Here is a 20,847-nt window from a genome sequence, read left to right on the forward strand (position 1 = left end):
AGTTTTTTTTTAATCGGTATGCGTTTAAAGAGGAGAAAAGCGTTGGGAGATCACTCTAACACGTAAAACGGTAGTGTTGGTGAGTATGGGAATATATATTTTTTAATGTAAATACAAAGGTTCATTTAATATATTCACTGAAAAGCATGAAGTAGATATGTGCAATAAATTAAAGAATCTGACATTTAAAAAAATTATAATAATTCTATGACGCGAGGGACCGTTGTCCGCGCATGCGCAGAATGTTTCACGCAGCCCGCGCCGGCGTGGAAAGCAACTAAGAAATACAACTGCGTGATTCGTGAGGCAGACAGGCGGAGGCGGCAGTGCGTGTTACCGAAAATATTTTTCTCCTCGTTTTTGACACCCAACCGGACTAACGCTGACTGGGGAACAGGTAGGGAGCGTTTTGTCACATTTTGAGGTACATTTTCGCCGAAAAAGACCCTCAACATCGTAGCTGGCGCGGTGCCGCATGTCGGCTTTTTGAGTTCATAACAAATGTGACTAAGTCGACAAGGTGGCATTTGTTGAAACTGCAGTCGGTGTCTTTTTGCCTCTTTATCGGTTTTTATTATCCCGCACCCCGCTTGTGGCTTCTAGGCGGGGTTTGTGGTGTCGTAGTTGGGGAAGTTAAATGCTTTGTGTTCCCACGCCGCCGCCGTGAAAAGTATGGAGAAGAGAAGGCCTACCGTGAGGCCCCTGCGCGCTAGCTTGACAGACAACCGCCCGGCTAATCAGAATCACTCGTCCCGCCCACATGAGATACTCTCCACCAATGCGGGTCTTTGTCAATCGTGACGTAGGCAAAGATGTTTTCGCGCTACGCCTACCGGTTATAAAACACTATAATGGAATAAAGTATCAAGTCGTGGTCCATAACATTACAATACAAGTGTTAAGAAAAAACCTATAATCGAACAAGATCGATATACTTATCCAAAATGGTCTCAATTGTGCATAACCACCTCCTCCCGCAAAAAAAAAAAATCGTTTCCTGTCTGCCTTGTTGTTCTAATGTCCTTGATCTAACCATTAAACAACACCCGCTTCAATGGCCGTGTTTGTAGTTATTCACTTTCCAAGTGTAGCGTAAATGTTCACCGACAATCGGCGCCAGACTGTGCCGGCCTCGAACCGGAACCGTTACCACGTTGTCTCCCATTGTGTCTGAACGCGGGATCGGCCGACGTGTTCAAAGCACGTGGGCCGAGAAGCGTCAATGTATCCGGAATGGAGAGCGCCCTTTAACACGCCCAGTGGGACCAAGTAAGAGAGTTTTATAGCATTGCTGGTTTATTTAATAGCGTGGAATATTGTGGTTGCGTCATGATTGTGCAATCGTGTCTTAGAGAGATGAGAGAGGATCAGTATTATTGCATTATTCATGTGAAGGGGGATCCTGAATCTGAATTTTAACATTGATAGCTCATCTCATTTGCCATTTTAGGGGCCTGGCTCACCAGCTTGTATATTTTCCCCATGCATCATCTTCCAATATGCGTGTGCTTCGTCATTGTCCTCTCTTTTACCCGTGCAGGGGATGCTCAGTTGGAAAATTTTAGTAGTGATGCAGTTTTTGTGGTAAATTCCTGTTAGTCAGTACTACTAGGAGAGGTTACCGATCACTTGATACCCTAATTGTCTAATTTACGTGATGGCTGTTTAATCAAGTCCGATTTATTTGTAAAGCACTTTTCAGCCGATGCTTTGTCACTCAAAGTGCTGTATAAAAACATTCACTGTACAATAAAATCACCTCCGTTTTCCCCAACCAACAGCCCGGAACACTTCATACACAGACATACACAATGATTAAAAACAAAATAATTAAAAATAGAAATGATATACAATTATGACAAGGCACAGACTAACCATGTGAGAAAAGGGACCTAGAGCAGACTCGTTCACACTAATGGGGATGACAGCAGATGGTCTTTTGGGATTTATGAGCTACCAAATTACAGTTTCTCATCAGTAAATATTTTGGCCATTTTTAACGCCTGCTACTATAGAAGACTTTTTATATTTTTGAATCAAAGTAAACCATTTACCAATGTCTAAACAAAACCTTGGGTCACACTTGCGTATTATACATGATGTTGGTAAGAGGGGACGCCAGGGTTCTACCCTTGAGCACCAAGTATCTCCCTGAAAAGCACCTATGAAGCCTTTGGACCAGTTATTTTTTCATAGAAAATTTCATTTCTTCCAAGCATGAGAAATAAATGACATTTTCAATGCTTTTTGAAAGGGCATTTTGGGAGGTTTATACAAAGTTTTGAAGTTAGGTTTTGGATGCAGACTGATTTTTTTTTTTTCTCCGGAGTAGGGCTAGGATGTATGAAAAAATATTGTTACCACATTTGCTTATTATACTGGCCATTTTAAAAAAAAATACTGTTTTTTTCTGTGTTGTTAACTTGAATTAGTCTTCTGTTTTTAAAAATCAGAATTAATTGCAAAAATCAATTTCATGTAATTACCAAAATAATCCGCTGATTAATCGGATATCAAAATAATGGTTTGTTGCAGCCCTAGGTACTAGGATAGTTTTTGACCAGTACCATAATGGGTGTGTTTGTATGTGTGTACAGGAAGACAGCCTTGATGTGGGCAGTATGAGTAAGACGCCCCCTAACAGAAGAGGGATAACATTTGAGGTGGGAGCTCAGCTTGAGGCCAGAGATAGCCTCAAAAACTGGTGAGTCATGGCCTCATTCATGCTTTGCCATCATGGAAACGTCCTATCACTTTCACTTTATTTTCTTCCTTTTCTGGGAAATGACTTTGTTGTAGTCTCATCAGGTATGCTGTGGGGAGCTAAACAGTGCCTGTACAATAAACTGTGCAGTGTTTTGATTTAAAGTCAAAGTACTTATTTTTCTTTGATCTGATTGATGCTTTTCGTTTGTGGTTATTATTCAGAAAGGTTCATCTTTTTCATCCATCTTCGGGTGGCCATTTTGAAAATGGCATAGCAGTTGTATGGGCCTCGAGTGAGAACCAATCACATCTTTGTTTGATAATGGGTACCCTAATTGGCTGTGTCATTTTCAATAAATAAAATGTACCCCCGCTGAGATGGATAACGAGTTGGAAATTTGCTTCCAAGTCATATTCGAACAGAATATTGATTAATATCAGGTATTTGTACAACTGGGGTTCCATACATTATTGTTAAAAAATCCACTAGGTTAACTTTCCCTAAACAAGGAAAAAATTGCATTATTAAAAATTTGTAACTCCAAGTAAGGAACAGGTAATGTGCAAGATATTTTGGAGGTTGAAATACATAGGGGATAAATGATTTAAAGGGTACAAATCTCAAATCATTTTAAAGTTATCTGGTGTGGTTGGGGCGGGTATTTTCTACTGAAAGGGGATCTATTAGATTATTTTTGTTGTCCTTATGTGAATTTTTTTGTCTACCTCTGTTTTTAAATAAATAAAAATGAGTAAAAACAGAACTTTTTCAGACACTATTGCAAATGTTTGTCCAAAATAAAGCCACTATTGCCAATAGTTGCCTTTGATAATTAAAATCTATTTACAAATCTAATGAGAACTTTACACCTGAACAAAACAAAATAATGCATTAGATCATCTGCTTCTATTTGAGAGCACTTGGCCAACAAACTTTCACAACTAGTCAAAGTTCACTGGCTCAGAGACCGTTCACATGACCCACCATTTTCAGGGTTTTTCTCAGTACATAGTAAGCCAGTCTTATTTTATCACCCACAGGCTATCGAGAATAGTGATGTCTAATCAGAGGTGGGTAGTAACGAGATGCATTTACTTGAGTACGTTTTGGGACTTTTTGTACTTCTGGGAGTATTTTTGAATAACTATACTTTTTACTTTTACCTGAGTAGTTTTGCGAAGAAACTTTACTCTTACTGCGCTGCATTATGTTACATTAAAGCCGTTCCTAAGTAACGTAAATACCCATGTATTTTTCCGACTCAGATTCCTTTGCTTGCTTTTTTTGTCTCAGGTGAGAGTCTGTGTGGCTCAAACCACGCCCCTTTTACAGGAGCAGCGTCACATAACAAGCAAGTGGCTGTTTTACAGCAAACCGACGGGTCTGTGATTGGCCATGGAGCGCATAAGTAGAAAGATAGAAATGACTCCACAGCAATCAAACTTAAATTGTATTAATGTGATTTTATTTACTCTTACCTTCATAGTGTAGCATTAGACTTTACCATTTTGTCCAGCAAAGGTGCACATTTCTTATTTTTCTTCTTTTTATTAATTTTTTTTTAATAAAATGACTTGAAAAATTGGGAAGTTGTGTCCATGTGGCTCCTCCAAAATTTTGGGGTGCTGACTGATTGGCTAGCTTTTTGTTCTGCCTACAAACTTCAGGGCCTGTTAAAAAAGTACTTGTGTTTTAAATGTCATACTTGCACTTCCTTTTTTAATTTGATTTATGCAATTATAATTTTGTTTATTAACTTAGTACTTGTATTTACCTTGATTATTTTAATCAATTTTAAGTTAAATGTAGTTTATTGTTGATTGGATGGATTTTGTTTATCTGATTGAATGGTTGTTTAAAAAAACAAATAAATATGACGTTGCTACAGTTACTCGGTACCGGATTTTTTTTTTTTCACTTCTACTCAAGTAATTATTTGGATGAATACTTTTAAAATTTGCTTGAGTCATATTATTCTGAAGTAACATTACTTGAACTTAAGTAAAATGTTTGGCTACTCTACCCACCCCTGTGTCTAACCGACATCTGAACTTAATTGATGCCAAATGGCTTGTGTTGGTGTCTACTTATTGCTCAATGACAAACTGTTGCAAACTGAGTAGTATACTTGGACTACAACTTGGATAAAAATTATTTTGTTTTCTATTGGATGCAAATCCTTCTTGTAAGTTATCTTGACTCCACCTTGTTTTTTTTTTCTTTTCCTTTTTTTTTCTTATACTGTCTTTTATTGTTCTTCAGGTATGTTGCTAACATTGAGAAGATTGATTACGACGATGAGAAAGTACTGATTCATTATCGCCAGTGGAGTCATCGTTATGATGAGTGGTTTGAGTGGACAAGTCCTTACCTAAGACCAGTCGAGCGTGTCCAACTGAGGCGGCAAGGCTTGCAGGACGACGCTCCTGTGCCTGTAAGACGAAGACCTGTTTTTGTTTTGGTCGTCTCTGGCTGATGAAATGTTTGGCAAAATATAGTGTAGAGATGAGGAGTAAATAAAATTGATTCCATTATTTCGATTCTTTGCTAAAAATGGTCAATATGAGAATTTGCGCGATTATGATATTAAGGGGGGGATTTGATTATCTTAGTAATTGTGCTGATAATTAAAAGCGATTGCAGAATTGATAGAAATCCTTTAACGCGTGTTTACAAAATTTGCCAACTACTTCATTGTGGTTATGCTGAAGCTATGAAAACCTGTTTTTTTAATTGTTTAGGTTGAAACTGGTTTCTAATTGGTAATGGTTTCAACTTTTTTCATAGGATGCTTTTGTAAGAAAAGTTTTTATAAAAGGTTATTGGGTTGAAATTAATGTTTTGTTAAAGATTGTTTCCAAAATATAATGACTAATAAAGTGGAGATTTTTATTTCGAGCCATCTACGCTCAGCCCTAATACGAGGGTATTGTTGCTCTTCTGTGTTGGGAAACAAGAAGGTAAATAATGTGAACGTTGAATAAGTAAAAAAGTGCATTGTTTATCTATTTCAAAAATGGCTTCTGAAGATCCACAATTGATCAAAAACTAAATAGCAAGCCTTGTTCTTCCAGAAATTTGCTCATGGATGAAATCATGAGCATCAAGTCTAATCTTACCGTGTTTGATAGCTTTCTTTTTTTCTTTTCTTTTTTTAGGGCTTTCAGGTGAACGATAAGGTCCTGGCAAGCTGGTCTGATTGCCGTTTCTATCCTGCTAAAGTTATCTCGGTCAATAAAGATGGTAGGGAAACCCCAAATGGTTGTATTGTTATAAAACCAATCTTAACAATTTTTTTAAGTTCTGTTTGTCCTCAATTCTTAGTATCTTACACTGTGAAGTTTTATGATGGCGTCATCCAGACTGTAAAGGGAATACACGTGAAACCTTTTATTAAAGAGGTATGTGTTGAATAATCCCCAAAAACGTGTAATGTATTTTTTTTTTCACTAGTCGTTTTGTTTATACTCAAATAGAGGGGCTCAGGAAGGTCCCGGAATTCCGACGGAAACATGGTAAGGAGGGTCCCAAACCGCAAAGACCGAAGACCTCAAGTAAACGGCGAGCCCAGAAACAAGCGTGCAAGGCGCAGCACTTCTGACCAGGAGAATGACAGCAACAGTGAAGGAGATGTACGGGAAGATAGGATAGTGAACGGGAAAAACAAGATAGCCAACGGTAAAATGGAGACCTCGCCTGCTCTGAAACAGTCAGAGGAGCAATCGGAGAAGACGCTCGATAATGCCGAAGACGGCAGCCCGATTGCCAACGGCGACCACGGCGAAAAATGTCACCAAAACGGGGATGTGAAAAAAGAAGAGGAGGAAGTTGAAATGGAGAACTCGGCACAGCCATACACGGCCAAGCCGTATGCTGAGTTGTCCGATCAGCAGATGACAGATCAACCCATTGAAGATTCGGAGCAGAAGCCAAACATCAAATCGGAGAGCTCGCAGCCTGACTGCCATCAACCGCCGCAGCAGCCTGTCAAACGTAAGTCTGTCAAGTTGTTAAAGGAGCTTTACACAATTTGTGACTATACGTCACCATCTTCTGGGTTGTGTCATCATTGCAGCTTCAGCTTATTTATGATGCGCGTGCAAGTTTGTGTATTTCTTAGAAGCGCTTGAATAAACCCTTTTGTCATCTTGGGGTTTTTGTTGGAAGTTTGGACTCTTGTCAGAAGCAAATATATTCTTACTTTCACCTTTTTCATGCTACACTGAGAACTAGATGTTTAAGAAAACTATGGGAGTGAGCATGCCGTTACTCTCCAGCACCCCCCCCCCCCACACACACACACACCTTGAACACAATAGGTTCTGACACGAACATCTCTGATAAAACTAAGATAAAAGCTGATAGGTGCAATGAAAAATAAAGTACAAGGGCTCCTTGGACAAAGCTGAGCATTGTTAACACTTTGAACTTTCAACTTTTTAAGGACACTTCAAACTAGGCCCCACACCTCATAAGAAATTTAGAAAAAATTCAAAATTGTCGGATTAAGGGTTTAAATCTGAAAGTTTAATTTCAATTACTTAAGCTGCAGCTCATGAATAAGCAAATATTTAACCAACTTGTGAATTGGGGTCTTTGGTGACATGAAAATTGGACTATAAGCAGGTACTTATCAACAGGGGGCCAAAACCATGCTCATCCCTAAAGAAACGGCAAAAAAAAATGACCGCCAGAAGGTACCCTAATTATTTTAATGTCATCTTAGCCTTTTTATCTACGTGGACTTCACGCCCAGTTAGTGCTGTGTTACTGCCATGTTACTGTTTGGAAAGAACTTAAAGTATATTGCCAAAATATTGAACTCGTTCTGTGTAATTTTCTTATTAAATTTATATTGGGGCCTTCAGCAAATAGTCTGCTGTTGCTGGTTTATGTACAAAAAAATATTTTTCCTTACCAAAGTAATGGGTGCAGCTTATAGCTTCTGTTTTTTTATGATTGTCATTTGTTGGCTATGAGTGTTCCGCTTATTCAAAAGTAATTGCAACTCAATTATTCTTGTCGGAGCATTTTCACAAGACTTTATATTTTAATACATTTGAAATGTGAATATGTGAGTGTTCAGTAGGGTTTTATTGTTTAAACTAGAATCAAATTGAGCCCTAACGCAATGTTTTGAGGCTAACATGACCTTTTTTTTAACAGCTGTGCGGAAGCAGGGTTTCCATAACCCTAACAGATTTAGCAGAGAACCATGTAAGTTGTTCCTTTGATTTTTGAATTATTGATTTTGTTTTACTGGCTTACATTTATGGAACTTGTGCTTTTCCCACAATGCAGTATACAGGGTGATCAAAAATCAACCTCCCCCTGTGCTTTCCATCAACCTCGACCACAACCCATTCAAATGTAGCGCACCAGGCTGCACCAAGTCCTTCCGAAAGGCCAAGCTGTTGCATTACCATATGAAATATTACCATGGCGAGGAGCAGCCCTTGGAGGCCGTGTGCAGCCCCACCAGGAGCAACCACAACAGGTCTGCAGAAAAACAGGCTACTTGTGCCACTTTGGACGGGCCAAAGAGAAGGCGAACCATTTCAACTTCTATGAGTGAGTTATGCACTTTTATGTCCTATAATTGAGTTTTTGTTTGATTATTTAAAACACAAATGTGTACAAGTCCGTTATTCCCATAGTATTTTGTGAGACCTTGATTGGTGGACCGTCTAAGAGCGTCCGGTCCAGGTCCACGGAATTTTCTACATTTTAGATTTAAATGCATGGACAGGTGCATTTTTAGAGCAAATGTTGAAAAGTGTTGAAAAATGTTCATCTTGGAAAATGCGTCACTGAGAGTGATGCGTAACCCTAATACATATCATGGCGTTCGTTCGATCACTTATATAATTTGAAATCGAAATGTTATATTGATCAACTTTGCATTTGTATGTATTTCCTTTTCTTTTCTTTTTTTAAGACAAGTTTTAAGACTCTGGCTGGACCAATTAAATGCTGGCAACCCGGCAGTATCTTTCTATGTATGGGAGACACTGGAGTGCATCATTTTGCTATGCCTACGTACTAATAGTCTTAATCGCCCAATTCCTTCCATTATTGTGCAGACACAGTCAATGCTGCTGCAGCCAGGGGTGAAGTTAAGGCTGCAGGCAGACGCACTTCCGCCCCATCTTCAATCGGTACGCACAGCCAGCAGAGGGCGCTATTAAGGGAGAAAAGCAAGGAGAACCAGCTGGACAGGAACGGATGCCAGCAGCAGGATAAAGATGCTGATCATTTTAACTTTGACATAGGTCAGTAAATATTTCCTGGTATCTTAGTTTCAGTGTTTGGAGTGCTATTGTTTGTTATACTCTGAGGTATTCTGGAAAATAAATTAAACTTTGAGGGAAAACCTACTTTTCTACCTTTTTGTGGAGAAAATGGACAGTAATTGCTTAGAAAATTTTCTATACCAACGTAACACTTGAAATATCGATGCATCAAAGTATTAAATCATGTTATCTTTCCAGGTCCAGTTAAAGATGGACCAAAAGCAAAGCCCAAACAAAAAGACTTCCTTCGCATTAAGCTCAAGAAGAGGAAGAAAAAGAAGAAGGCCCAGTCTGGTAGGCATGCAATCTGTGTGTCAAGGTCCATTTGCATAGTGCTGCTTTGCATGTGCATTTACTGTCATGTACGTGGAAGCGGCTTGGCTGGGAAGCGTGACATCCTTTATGTCCTGTCTGCGTTGTAGCTGAGCATCTCCATCCATGTGTGGCTTATGGGCATAAGTTACATGTTACCGGACTCACCATGCCATGGCTCGCCAGCCTTTTTGAAGCAAAGCACTATATTTTTGCTACTGATTAGTTTGAAAGGTTACCAGTATCTTGGCTATTTTGGAAATGACTATTACCATATTGCTATGGTATTATAACGGTACAAGTTTATATTAAGAGTCAGCAAAGCCAGGCTCAGTGAGGAATTCTTAAAGGTTTAGAATGATACTTTTTAATACCACTGTACAGGACTGTCTTAGGAAATCCAAACTTGAATACGATATTTCTCGAAACTGTTTCCTGTATGATTTTTTTAATTGGTCGCCAAAAATGTTTGTTTCCCCCTAATGGACGTGTGTCAAATGAAATCAATGTTCCAACTTGATCTGCTCTCCCCCCTCCTTCCGTGTATTAACAGACTGCACGGATATTGAGGAGAATATTGACTTCTCAGTACTGTGCCCACCACCCAAATTGAAAAAGCCATTCAAATATACCCCCTCACACAATTACAAGCGTGAGGCCTACCACTGCAGGCCTGGACAGAGCAACTCGGTGCAGATAAATGTGGATGGTGGGTATCTTGTGTGTATGATGAATGGCACTTCATTTTCTACAGAGCTTTTTGTGCTTCTTTGTGCAGTGTGTGAGTTTTTTCTTGCCTTTCTCTCCTCCCCTGCTCAGGATAAATGCATGACAACTGATTTTATATATTAATAGGGCTGCAACTAACGACCGTTCAATCGTTGACTAGGCACAGACTATCGAAACAATTAGTTGAATAATAGGATAATTATTATTCTTATATGTAGCAGGAAATTGATTTGTTTTTTTCTTATGTGGAGCAGGAAATTGATTTAGTTATGTGCCAAATGACTTAAAACACAAGAAAATCAATACATTGAAAAATGTATCTTTTATTGAACATGCGCATGCATCGAAAAAAAATTGCTCGGTCAGTAGAGACATAAATCCCTAAACAAACCTGTCATTTTTTAAAAATGGGCAAATCAATAATACATTAAAATCAGTAAACCTTTGTTGGCCCTGTAAACCAAGAAGAGGCACATGTGCAGCAGTAAAACGGTGAGTAAAACAAGTGTGTTTTGTGAAATACATCGAATGGTCAACTACAAAGTCTGTGATAAAAGTGCTTAAAGATTCTCAACAGTTTGATTTCAAGCTGTTTTAACAGCTGACGTATGTAGTTTTTAACATTTTAACAACTGACATTTGTTCTTTAGACTGCCAGCAGTTAATTTAAAATAAGTTTGTGGCACAGTCTGGGGTAACGCTCAAGCTCTGTTTCGCAAAATATACATGTATAATGTGTACAATGCATCGAAACCGTATTGGCTTGAAGGTTACTTAAATCTTACCGAGACGGGTCAGACTCTTTTTCGTTCAACTGTCAGGCATGCTTTTTAAATGTTCATGCATCACCAATATAACGCCATGATATGAATGGTCTGCTCTGGAAACTGCATGTAGTCTTTTAATTTGCCGTATCATGGCTAAAATGCTTCAAAACTTGAGTTCTGGTACGCATAGTGGATTTTGACGCCGCCATGTCTGTATGTTATTGTACAGCTCCAAACAAAGACACAATTTGATGATGCAAATGCGCGACTCTCACCAGAGATTATATTCTTGTAGAGATGCCTCTCTGTAGGAAAAAAACGTGTCTGGCAACAATATTCGACAATAAAATTAATCATTAACTATTTCTATTATCGCTTTTTATCAACATCGACCAATCGTTGCTGCGGTCATTTTGGATAAAAAGTTAGGAGAATGAAAATGAAATTTTTGTCGATAAAATCCCACTTTTTATTTTTCTGTAGACGATGACAGTTTAAGTGACTGGTCCACTGACAGCTGCGGGTGGAGTGACGAGGACTACGGTTTGGATGTGAGCACACCCCCTTTGAGTGTGGACTGTGGTGCTGATGGCAACGACCAAGAGATCATACGATGCATCTGCGAAGTGGAAGAGGAGAAGGATTTTATGATCCAGGTGATGGTTTGGAATAAGCGTAATAAGCTCATTATGATTTTCCTTTGAGGGGGGTTTCATTGTGTTGTTTTTTTTTCCCTGATCTTTTCAGTGTGAAGACTGTTTATCCTGGCAGCATGGAATATGCATGGGCTTGCTGGAAGACAATGTTCCTGATAGATACGCTTGTTATATTTGCCGAGACCCTCCTGGTAAGAAGACCTTTTGAGCTTTTGCTAATTATGCATGAAGGACACTGAAAATACCTTTGTAAAATGACTGAAAAGTGAAATGTTCCTTTTCACAGACTGATCTTTTTGCATTTCTTACAATTATTTTCATTCTACTCATTTTGATCCTTGTAGGGATTGAAAAATGGAAATTATTTTGATAACTATTTTAATCTGCAGATATTTTTTACTTGTTGTATGTATTATTTTTCTATTGGATTTGTAGAATTAACTAGAGAAAATAATGCATAAAATGAACATTTTGCTTTCTATTAAAATGTAAAAATGATTTCAATAATAATTGGAATTTTATTTCAAGAATCATATTAACAATATGAATAATTGAAATGAGCAAAATTATTTGATGTATCGAGGTCACGGCAAGATACTGAAAAAAAACCAACAGGCTGTAGTATACAATTAAACATGACTTTATAAATCTATTATTCAGGCCAAAGGCAGAGTCAGCGCTATTGGTATGACCGTGAATGGTTGAGCAATGGCCACATGCACGGCCTGTCCTTTTTGGAAGAAAACTACTCTCATCAAAATGCAAAGAAGATCACCACCACACATCAGCTGCTTGGAGATGTGCACCATGTGGTAGAGATTCTAAATGGATTGCAGTTAAAGATGAACATTTTACAGTGAGTACTGCCGTTATTTTCTTCTGAAATAATTAAAACTGACTGAAGGTGTTCCCCTCAATGAGTAATAGTCACTCAGTAGGGGTGGGCAGACCTAACAAAATATTGATATTATCGATACTAAGCAGGTTTTTTTTGGATCGTATCGCTACTATTGTCCTGGAATTGATACTTGATGCTTAATTTCCTCAAACCGGCGTTTCACTGTGTAGATTGCGCAGCCATTCTTTTTCCTCACCCAGCGCCCTCAGCCGCTCTTATGTTTATGCCTGAATGTTTGACTGACAAGCACACTTTTAGCACCTTTCCCTTCCTGGCCTGCTGCTGCATCATGTCTGCCAGCCAGTAGAGGGGACCCAATCTATGCACCTTTCGCTACCAGAACCTAAAAGTGACGGGCAAACGAGAAGCGCAGTGTGGAGTTTTTTTCCAACTACAGAAAAAGGACAATGCCTGGTGTAATTTGTGTTGTGAAGTGGTCTAGTACTGTGGCAACACCACAAATTTACATCAACACATGAAAACATGCTCGCCCTGCAGAGAGCAAAGAGCTGCAACCAGGAATATAAAAAATGTTACATGTTCCTGAACAGAAACCTGTAAATCCGTTGTCACAATTTAATAGAGCCAGTGAGTGACAATTCACACTTTATTGGCATTACTGACTTATTTTAAAACTACTGTGTAATGGAAGGTATTTTGCTTCTCTAATTGACATTTTTATATTGTATTTTCTCGACCATTAGGCGCACGGAAGTCTTTAAATTTTTCTTCAAATTTTGTGGCGCACCTTGTGTGTGTAAACTGGCGACGTAGCTGAGGACACAATGAGGCTGCCGTTAACACTGAAGAGCTTAATGTGCAATCCCGAATTTTGGGTGAAATCCAATATTTCACATTTCCAACTAAATGCAATTAGTATGCGATCTCCTGTGAATTTTAGGCGTCTCTGGATATCTGGAACTTTTATGTGTGCCTCATGGTCGTGAAATTACAGTACTTTTTTTAGTTGACACTTAGCTTGTTCTCAACAAGTTATAATACAAACACTTCTATTTGTTTACTATTGAAGTTTGCAATATAGTTTTCAAATAAAAAAACTTTTTTAAATCTCTATCTTTGTGCTGTGTTACTCGTAATTAAAACCAATTTGAGTATTTAAGGATCATGACATTTCCAAGCAAAAAGTATCTATATTGTTCGATACTACCATGTGTTTACTTGGATCGAATCGATACCAAAATTCCCAGGAATCGCCCACCCCTATTCCTCAGACATTACTGTATTTTATTTATTTTTTTAATCTCTAGAAACAACACGCATCCTGACCTGAAGTTGTGGCACCAACCTTGGAAGACAGTCGCTAGGAAACCAACCAGTGCAGACTCCTACCGAGGAAGCACTGCGGCCCCCTCTCCTGTCACCCCTGATGAGGACATGAGTCGAGGCGAGATTTTAATGTCCAACGCCCTGGAGAAGCTGAGCCGGGCAACGGCAACCTCTTCCTCGTCCTGCTCGCCATCCCCGTTCCCATCCTTCCAGGACTCATACATCACTAGCGAACACTGCTACCAAAAACCAAGGGCTTACTACCCAGCAGTGGAGCAGAGGTTGGTTGTAGAGACCCGACAGGGATCAGAGCTGGAGGACGGCATGAGGAGTACTGAAGAGCTGCTGGAGCGCGAGCAGCGTCTCGGCGGCTTGCTAGAGACAGACAACCCTAGATCGGTCAGCAAAAGTAGCAAGGTTTGTTCTTTGCAATCAGGATCTTGTTAAATTCAAATGTAAATTTTGGCTTAAAAGTTAAATTCCGACCTGCACGGTTTAGTTTTCTCACAAATGTAGAAATAGAATTACATTGGCAGTGAAGGACTCCCTTAAGATTTCGTTTTAATTTGAATTATTCAAGATTATATTTAATTTTAATGGTTAATGATTATATAAGTGACATGGCCAGGGGTCTGGAACCTTTTTGATTCAAAAAGCCATGAAAGCAAAATGTCAATTTTTTTTTTCTTTCTCTCTATACCACTTGCACTATATACCATAAATCCGGACTACTAGCTACTACGTTTTTGCTACATTTTAAACACAGCAGCTTAAATACAGTGCATTTTATCTTTTTCGTACCTGTGCTGATGAAATTGGCTAGCTGCTCATTTTCACAACGCATGCGCTCTTAATGCAAAACACTGCAGTGACGTCTGGAAACATTTATTACACTCTTATTGAGAAATTAGTCCATGTTTTTGCAAACATTAGCTATAAAATTCAAAGCGGGAGCAAAATGGGAGGTTTGATGGTACTTTACTCAATATTTACCACGCACTTACGATATTTCAGCCTTTTCACACGCAAATCAAGTCCTCAATTTATACATCAGAACTGAACAGCAAAAAAAAATGCCACAGTTCTTTCTGTATCATCAGCGTCAATATCAGGTTTCTGAAGTTTTCTTTAATCCTTGAGGAACGCTGACAAGCAAATACAAATTGGTCCCTGTGCTTTGGAAATGTAGGGCTTACACTACATTTTACGTGACTCGGCTGTCATTTGTATTTTCCATCAGAGCAGTATTAAATATGTGCTCGTCTTCTGAATAAGCGTCTTAAATGGTTAGACAAACTAAAAACGCATGACATAAACTACTCTGAGCAAAACAAAAAATGGTGCAGCTGAAAACGTTCTGCAGGCAAAGGCGGCGGCGCAAAATTCCCTTTGCGGTTTGTGATTAGGGCTTTAGACTACATTTCAAATTTAATACTTTATGGCTATTACGTTACGTTACGTACATTACTAGGCCAGGTTTTGAGAACCATTTGGACTGAAAGAGCAGAGAAAGCAAAATATTAAGATTTTTTTTTTAACATCTCCATATTTTCACAACCATAGGGCGCACTTTACTAAAAGGTGCGGTCTCCGTAGCTGGGTCGAGTTTTGTTTTTAGAACATACACCAGGCGCGGTTGCATATTTAAAAATGCAGCAGGAGCAAAGCTGAGTTTGCTTGTGGTTTATTTAAGTATTTATTACAAACTAAAACACATGGATAAAAACTTCTTAGTTTTTCGGCTTCCTCTATATGCGAACAATCAATTAATTATTCTTAAATTCTTTTGCGGTTTCCATGTTGTTCCGCACAGCGTAGAAATCAACTCACTGTGGCGGACGAAAACATGGAAAGCATTCAATGGAGGGTGGAGTTTTAGGAGGACAACTCCGTTCTGCCTCTGTTAGCACAATAACTTTCAAATTGCAAGATACGCTACGGCATTAGCATCCATGAGTACTTCCGCAAACAATGAACGCATTGCGTGTGATGTCGCGTGTCCTCTTCGGAACAAGCGGGACACTTGTCGCATACACACAGGAGATGCATAGAATACTCATTTAGTTGGAAATGTGATCTCACAAAAACATTGGACGTCACCCATAAATTTGAATTTAGCTTTAAGCACTGCAGATTAAACCTATCCTTATATACACACACTCACACCTCACCCTGTAGAGGTGAGACACACACTTCCCACACAGCCTCATGGTGTCCTCAGCTACATCTGTTGCATTATATCACACACAGGGCGCACGCCACAATGGTGCGCGCTAGACAATTTGAATAAAATTTGTTGTTTTGTATGGTTTAGTGTGAAATATTATATTCTATAATGACACAACAAAATAACCCTTTTTGTTTGTTTGTTTGTGTGCCCCCTACAAAAAAAAACAATCCCTTAGGCTATCTCCAAAGGCTGCTGGCCTGACTTTGAAATAAAGAGGGAGGTTTGGAGTCAGCCAGAAGAGGCTGCAGATAACTGCAAGCAGCAGCAACAGTGGCAGCTCAACCTGCTGGATCACATCGATGCGGTTCAAGACGAGGTCTCGCACAGGATGGACTCCATTGAGCGGGAGTTGGATGGTAAGCAGTTGCGTCTACTTTAGTGTGCTGCAGGAAAGAAAATATATTTCGGTGGACTCCTGAGATACGACATGAATCGATTTTTAGATGAGGATCCCAAAGTGAAATGACTGTATAGCAAGGATAGAAACCGACGGTATTTAGCTAATGCCGTCCGAAGCTTAGGGCAAAAAGTATGATTTGACTCTCAGTTTTGGGTGTGTTACGGAAAAATGGTTATTAGTTGCTAGTTCATTTAATACGTAATTAGATTAACCCCCATATTACTGCCACCAAAAAGTAGCTCGTTGTTCTTGGTGACCGCCAAAACTGCTTTTAAAACGTATAATACTAGAGGAAACGTGTACCCCAACCTGTTGAAGTGAACCCCTTCATATTTGCTCTTAAAAACTTTCCAAGACACTCATTTCAATTTTGTCTATGGGCTTCAAACAAATTCAAACAGCTCCCAATTCTGGGTACTGTCCGACACGGGGTCTTTTCTCCAGGCATGGTGGATTGCAAAATTCAGCACACTTTTATCTTAATTTCTCTGCTCATGTTGATATCTTGTTGGTTTGTTGTTCCTGTATTAGCCCCCCAACCCTCTAGGCACTGCCTAAAATCACTATTAGTGACACACAACTAAATATGCATAAATAGGCTGACCTGTTGATTTCACTATTTTTTATAGTTGTAATTTTTGCTTTGTTGGGAGAATCTTTCGATGAGCAATATTTCAGCGACCTTGTACTCTGTCCTTGAGTCAGCGCCACCATTACGGTGTTCAGTTGTACTTTGGATCGATGAGTGACACAGAACTACTTAGCAATCAGAGGATACTGAAATTCAGGCTCTGTATTTAGTAATAAGCGGAATAATGCATCACGTAGTAATGACAGAGTTAGTACTCGTTACTGAGGAAAGTAATCGCAATCCGCGTTTCTTTGTGTTGCGTTAGACCAGGGGTCGGGAACCTTTTTGACTCAGAGAGCCATAAAAGCATAATTTTTGGAAATGTGTTTCAGTGAGAGCCATATAATATATTTTAAGACTGAATTCAATTAAATGTGAGCATAACAAGCGTCTTAATTTATTATTTTAAATAATGATGTTATAATACTCACCATTAATGCGTCTTCTGGTGCTGCATGGATTTGCTGATGGTTTTGTAGTCTGGTTGGTACTTGGTGAGTTTAAGCTTCATGCAGGCATTGAGGCCTTCATCCGTTAAACGTGATCGTAGGTTGGACTTGATGTTTTTGAGATGTGAAAATGACTGCTCACATGAATACGTCGATCCAAACATTGTCAATACACCAATACTCACACGCCTCAGTGTGTGGTATGTGACTGGAAGCGCGTTCCAAGCTTTGAGAATCAGCTCGTCTTTGGGTTGAAGTTTGTCCATTTCTGTCCTCATGTTCTTGCTCGCCAACTCCGCTTTCTGTCGTGCAATTCTTTCCAATTCTTCATTCAGTGGTTTGAACTTGCTCATCCTCATCTCTGAGGCCTTCAGGTCAGCCACTTCTGCTTCAAAATCTACTAGGGAGACATCAGGAATGCAACTCAGGTCGGCTGTGTTCACTGAACACTCGTTTGGATGGGTGGTGAACTTAATAAGACCACAGTGCTCACGAAATTCTCCAAAGCGCTCTTTGAACAACTGGAGGAGACCGGATGTGAAGCCAGCTAGCTGGTGGAGATGTTTTGAGTGGGCTCACTTGTTGTGTATGCCTCTGTAGACTCTGTTTTTCGAAATGTAGTAAGCGACCTGTTTCAAAATCCTTGATGAAGAGCTCCAGCTTGTTTTCAAAAGCAAACACAGCGTCTTGAAGGAATAACACTGTATTTCCAACGCCTTGCACTTTAACGTTGAGCTGGTTTAGATGTTCGGTAATATCCACAAGATAATAAAACTTGAGGAGCCACTCAATTTTCGCTACCTCAGGATGCTCGTTGCCTTTCATTTCAAGAAAAATCCGTATTTCGTTGAGGCAAGCCGTAAAACGGCTGAGCACCATTCCTCTTGACAACCAGCGCACATTGCTGTGCAAAAGCAGACCGTGCAAAGGAGGCATGGCGTGTGTCGAAGTGCCGCTTAACATTCGACTGTTTCATCGATGCAATTTTGTCATTGCAAATTAGGCATACCTATTCACAAAGGCAAATTCTTCGATCTATTCGTCCTGAAATGTACGATATTCATCATCTTTTTTTCGTTTCGCCATCTTCTCCGTCGAAGAGTTAGCTTTGAGCTAATGACCAACGGCCAAGTGCCAATGGACGCAAAAGGGGGCGTGTACCTGTGCCCCCAGTAACGGCCAACATAGGGTATTATCATCCAATTAAAATAGACAATCGCTCGTGCACCTGCAACTCTGCACAAGACATGATCAATAGAAAATCGATGGATGCATTTAAGCAAACGATATTTTTTTTAAACCCAAATCTGCGAGCCAGATGTTATCATCAAAAGAGCCACATCTGGCTCGCGAGCCATAGGTTCCCGACCCCTGCGTTAGACCCTACTCTCCTCACAAATCAATGAGTTTCGTGTACAACTCAAACCTGCTGCAAAAAAAAAGACGAAAGGGCCCGAGATTTGTTTCCCTAACCTTGGCTTATGGTTTCTCCACAGTGCTGGAGAGCTGGTTGGACTACACGGGGGAACTCGAGCCCCCAGACCCGCTAGCCCGCCTGCCTCAGCTTAAACAGCGCATGAAGCGACTGATGTCTCAACTGGGGAAGGTGCATCAGCTCGCCCTGCTCGGCTCCACATGAGGGCGCCACACAACAAGTTGTGTTTGGAATCCCAACGAGCTCGGCAGGACTCTCACCTGACGTCTGCTGCTGCTGTTTCTCCTTTCTTTAAGGCTTCTATGTGGTGCATTCAGATACTACAGCCACTGACATCCTCGTATGGAAAAGTCGGCATTTCAAATCAGGATTAAACACAAGAAGTAACCTCATAAATGCAGGAGAAAGTCCTCTGAAGCAGATAACGCAACCGTTTCGCGTCATAACGTTGATGCCTTTGTATGCCTGTCCAGCTAGAGGTGGCTTGTAATCTCCGTGCAACCTTTATATCCAGCTTGCGGTTACGTTTTGTCAACTATTTTTGAACATGTTGAAATCTGTGTTTGTCCTAAAGTCGTACGTTTTGACACTTTTTCAACAAAAGGTTGGATCCCTCAAAGACACTCAGTACGTGAAGGCACTTTACAACCAGTCTTGACAAAGTCTCTGGATTTTTGGTTTGCTTCTGCACTGTGAAGTAATTTTTTTCGTCTGTCATTGGCATTTTTTTCTGAAACTGTCAGCCTCATGATTTTTGTCTTTCATCTTTGTCATACTTTCCGTGTAATATCCATAGTTACAAAACTGTATCTTCACTATACATTATTGCTGCATCTAATGGCTCACTGAAAACATGTGGATCTTGTACTTCTGCCCATGAGAAAAACAGATAGTTTTTGTTCCGTCTGTCTGTTTAGAGTACGTTGTAAAAATGTCCATGTGCTTTTCTTTCCTGAAACGCAAATGACCTACGCTACATTACTGTTTGGCATAGAGCAGGGAAAATGTTGAAACAGTGCAAACAGTTGTGCTGGTAAATAAAATAATAAACCATCACTCTTTCCTGGGATGTTTTTATTGTATTTGCTCAGCTGACGACACAAATTGAAATTGCATCCCATCTGAATAATGTAACATGTTTTCTTATCCGTCTGGCCCTCTTGCGCAATCCGATCAAGATTCTGAGGCGGCCGTTTTAATTCCAAAAACTGGCACAGTTGGAAAATGTCAGATTTTAATTCCTAAGTGCATGGCGATCAATCATGCTTGTCGACAACACTGGCGCTTTAAAAAGAGCGTGAGGAGGGGGTACAAACAATCACTATAGAACAGATTGCGTGCATAGCTGATGTGATTTCATCATAGCTGTGGTGGGTTATATAATCCGATTGAAAATGAGGAAGCCAGAGGTCAGCAATCTGCGGCCCTTGAGCCGCATGTGTATCTAGCACCTTAATGGCTCCCTGGAACTTTGAAGTTTGGAAATTAAAAAGGATGGGGCTGGAAAATTATATATATATATATATATATATATATATATATATATATATTACTTATGGTTTTCTGTTGGAGGACAAACATGACACTCGTGTCTTTTAGTGAGGCGGATCCAAGCGCATACACATGAGCTGACGAGACTAATTGGGGATAAATGTAATCAAATTGTGTTCCGCACAGTCCAGAAAATATTTACGTCTAAGTTTACGAAGTCTTGTCTCGAGCGGCGTATTACCAGTAACAATGTAATATGCACAAATTGAACGAATTTCGAAAACATAACTCCACTAACTAAATTAAAGCTGCACATTTTTTTGTCTACCACAAGATGTCACTTTGAACTTTTTTGTTATACTAAGCAACATTATGTCAACTACATGCAACTCCTAATCTCAGAAAATCACACAAGTTGTTAATTAAAACTGATGAGAAAAATATTGACTTCAGTGCAACAGCAAATATACTATGATGATTAAGCCAGTTTGTTCGCGAATGACGGACGTGTGCTTATGTGGAAATGATTTAAGTAACGACTTCAATGTAGGCTAATGCAGCA

The 20,847-nt window shown here is 39.6% G+C and overlaps 1 protein-coding gene across 2 annotated transcripts; it reads left to right on the top strand.

The window, feature by feature from the left end:
* Positions 1-249: 249 nt before the first annotated feature.
* On the top strand, positions 250-19,850 carry phf20a (PHD finger protein 20, a). Of its 2 annotated transcripts, XM_088338472.1 has the most exons (17): positions 250-397; positions 2,598-2,704; positions 4,970-5,141; positions 5,866-5,950; positions 6,032-6,108; positions 6,184-6,700; positions 7,874-7,924; positions 8,009-8,278; positions 8,791-8,979; positions 9,199-9,294; positions 9,866-10,021; positions 11,292-11,464; positions 11,556-11,655; positions 12,125-12,320; positions 13,631-14,066; positions 16,055-16,235; positions 18,856-19,850. In XM_088338472.1, exons 2-17 carry the CDS (start codon positions 2,622-2,624, stop codon positions 18,996-18,998), a joined length of 2,925 nt encoding a protein of 974 aa, XP_088194598.1. In that variant the 5' UTR covers positions 250-397; positions 2,598-2,621; the 3' UTR covers positions 18,999-19,850. The 2 variants fall into 2 exon arrangements, with proteins under 2 accessions (XP_088194598.1, XP_088194599.1); XM_088338473.1 differs by lacking the exon at positions 9,866-10,021.
* The last annotated feature ends 997 nt before the right edge of the window (positions 19,851-20,847 follow it).

This window comes from Urocampus carinirostris, chromosome 6 (genome assembly GCF_059441175.1).
Source record: "Urocampus carinirostris isolate Australia breed hairy pipefish chromosome 6, RoL_Ucar_1.0, whole genome shotgun sequence".
NCBI classification, from domain to species: domain Eukaryota; kingdom Metazoa; phylum Chordata; class Actinopteri; order Syngnathiformes; family Syngnathidae; genus Urocampus; species Urocampus carinirostris.

What these genes read in the sequence shown, in the direction of transcription:
- phf20a (XM_088338472.1), top strand. Translation starts at nt 2,622, where the DNA reads ATGAGTAAGACGCCCCCTAACAGAAGAGGGATAACATTTGAGGTGGGA. An exon ending in AAAGAAGAAGGCCCAGTCTG is followed by an intron (nt 9,295 to 9,865) that starts GTAGGCATGCAA and finishes GTGTATTAACAG; the next exon opens with ACTGCACGGATATTGAGGAG. An exon ending in GGTGCAGATAAATGTGGATG is followed by an intron (nt 10,022 to 11,291) that starts GTGGGTATCTTG and finishes ATTTTTCTGTAG; the next exon opens with ACGATGACAGTTTAAGTGAC.